This window comes from Gavialis gangeticus, unplaced genomic scaffold (assembly GCF_001723915.1).
Source record: "Gavialis gangeticus isolate Ggan-Ray unplaced genomic scaffold, GavGan_comp1, whole genome shotgun sequence".
NCBI classification, from domain to species: domain Eukaryota; kingdom Metazoa; phylum Chordata; order Crocodylia; family Gavialidae; genus Gavialis; species Gavialis gangeticus.
Genome location: NW_017729025.1, coordinates 23,047,056 through 23,049,149, shown reverse-complemented (window position 1 = coordinate 23,049,149; position 2,094 = coordinate 23,047,056). Strand labels below are relative to the sequence as shown.

At 39.9% G+C, this 2,094-nt stretch overlaps 1 protein-coding gene across 1 annotated transcript in view; it reads left to right on the top strand.

Annotated features, from left to right (window-relative positions):
• TDRD9 (tudor domain containing 9) overlaps nt 1–2,094 on the top strand; it is a 151,688-nt gene that overhangs the window by 112,965 nt on the left and 36,629 nt on the right. The window contains exon 26 of the mRNA XM_019519898.1: nt 985–1,197. Within this exon, the coding sequence (XP_019375443.1) occupies nt 985–1,197 (213 nt within the window). The remainder of the gene's footprint in view (nt 1–984; nt 1,198–2,094) is intronic.

Genomic DNA, 2,094 nt, shown 5'->3' with positions numbered 1-2,094 from the left:
CTGTGCATATAGCCTGTGGGCTATACACGTTTTACAAACTTGACGGATGGGTGCGAGCTATACAAGGGTGTGGGCTATGCAGAGTCTTTAGAACAGCATAGCCCATCCCTGCCCATCCCCCGGCAGGATTATCTTGAGCGCAGGGGTGGGGAGCGGGGCTGCAGGCATGAGGTACAGGCGGGTGGTGAGAGTCTGCAGCGAGCCCTGGCTCCAGCTCTGACTCTGGTGGCCATGCCCAGCAGAGCCTGCACTTGCGGCCATGTCTGGGGGGGCAGGAAATACATGGGTGCGGGGAATACACGGACTGTTTTACGAAAATACAGTTTTCCATGGGCTATACATGGGTGTGGGTTATATCAGTGTGTGGGCTGTATGTTCAAAACTACGGTACTGGTTTTCTTCTTTCATAATTAAATTCCAGTTTCTATCCGAATTGGTTTTGACTTATGTATATTGAAAAAAACCCTCTAGGGAATAGTTATTGTAATTTTTTGTGGAAAAATATAAGCTACAATTTGCTTAGATAAAACTTGTATAGACGTGGTATATTTTGACTTGCAGAAAAGTACCAGATTTAGTATCAAGCTATTACAGTTGCAAATAAACAATTAATGCGAATCAGCTTTTTTGGAGAATAACTAAAAGTACAAATGCAAAATAAGATTGCTTTTAATCGCTTTGATTTAAGTAAATTCATCATGTCAGTTTGCATACCCAGAGCATTTCTGAGTTTACACCAAGTGGTTATGTGATGATAATATGTTTCTTATTTACAGAACCTGGTGAAATTACAGATGTTATGCTTCATTGCTTAAACAGCCTATTGTGCTAGTCAGGATTTAAGAAAGTTGTATTGTACTTTTCCTAAAGGAGAGTATAACATTTTTGAACACTGTAAGAATAGTAAGTATGTACAAATGGGACAATTGGAAAAGCTTACAAAAATCAGACTCTTCTAAGCATGTTATATCCTGGTGTTCATAGGTAGTCGAAGTTGGACACTTCTGGGGTTACAGAATAGATGAAAACAGTCTGACTTTACTCCAGACCCTAGCTGATGAAATTAGTCGCTTTGTCCTGATGCCTCTGCCAGTCAGTCCACATCCAGATTTAGTTTGTCTGGCACCATTTCCTGAATTGGAAAACAAAAGATACTACAGAGCTCGGATCCTGTATGTTTCTGGAGATTCAGCTGAGGTACAGTAATATGTTGTGTCATGTTGAGTAGGTAAGACATAATTGGGCTAACAATCTTGCAGCTGCACTTTTTTAATTAAATGCTTTTTTTAGTGAGGTAATTGTTGCAAAGAAATCTGTAAAACCTTGTGACGGGGGCAGAAAGGAACACTAGTTAAGGGGTAGAACAGTCATTTTCCTTGAAATTAAAAGGAGAATATTATTGATGGAAGAGAAAAGTAAATGTTGTTGTTTCATGTGTGCTGAGATGGTAGATTTAAAAACTGAAAACAGGCTGCAGCTGCACAAGATAATTTGTTTTAGAAGCACAATGATGGAGGAATATGCTGGGTCAGTGAGTTTAGTCCTTTGGTAAAACTGGTGACCATATCATACAGTTCCATTCTTATACTGATCTCTGGCTCCATCTTTCCTATTACTTCAGTTGAAAGGTTGTTTGGATTATCGTGGATGAGATGGTGAGAAGCTCATCTTCTAATTTTCGGTTTATCTTTATGTGTGTCCAGTTTTTGCCCGCTTACTCCATGATTGTCCTTTGACTTCTCCTTCTATCGTGTTTACTATTCTGATCTACTTACAGGAAGAAATCATCTTCTTTCAGTCTTCATATTGCTAGAGTAAGCAAGACATGCTCAGAGTCTCTTGTCACAAAATAGACTCTGCATCCTTTAGATTGTCCTAGTCATCCTTCTCTGGACCTATTTCAGTTTGAAATTAATGTTTTTGAACAGGAGAAACCAGACCTGTATAGAGCATTGCTGAAGAGGTCTTATTAATGCCTTGTACAAAGGCATTAGTACTTTTTCTGTGTCTACTGAAAATACCTCATCTCATCGAATCATAGAAGTCGGGTCAGAAGGGACCTTGTAGGTCTTCAAGTCCGACCCCCTGCCTGGG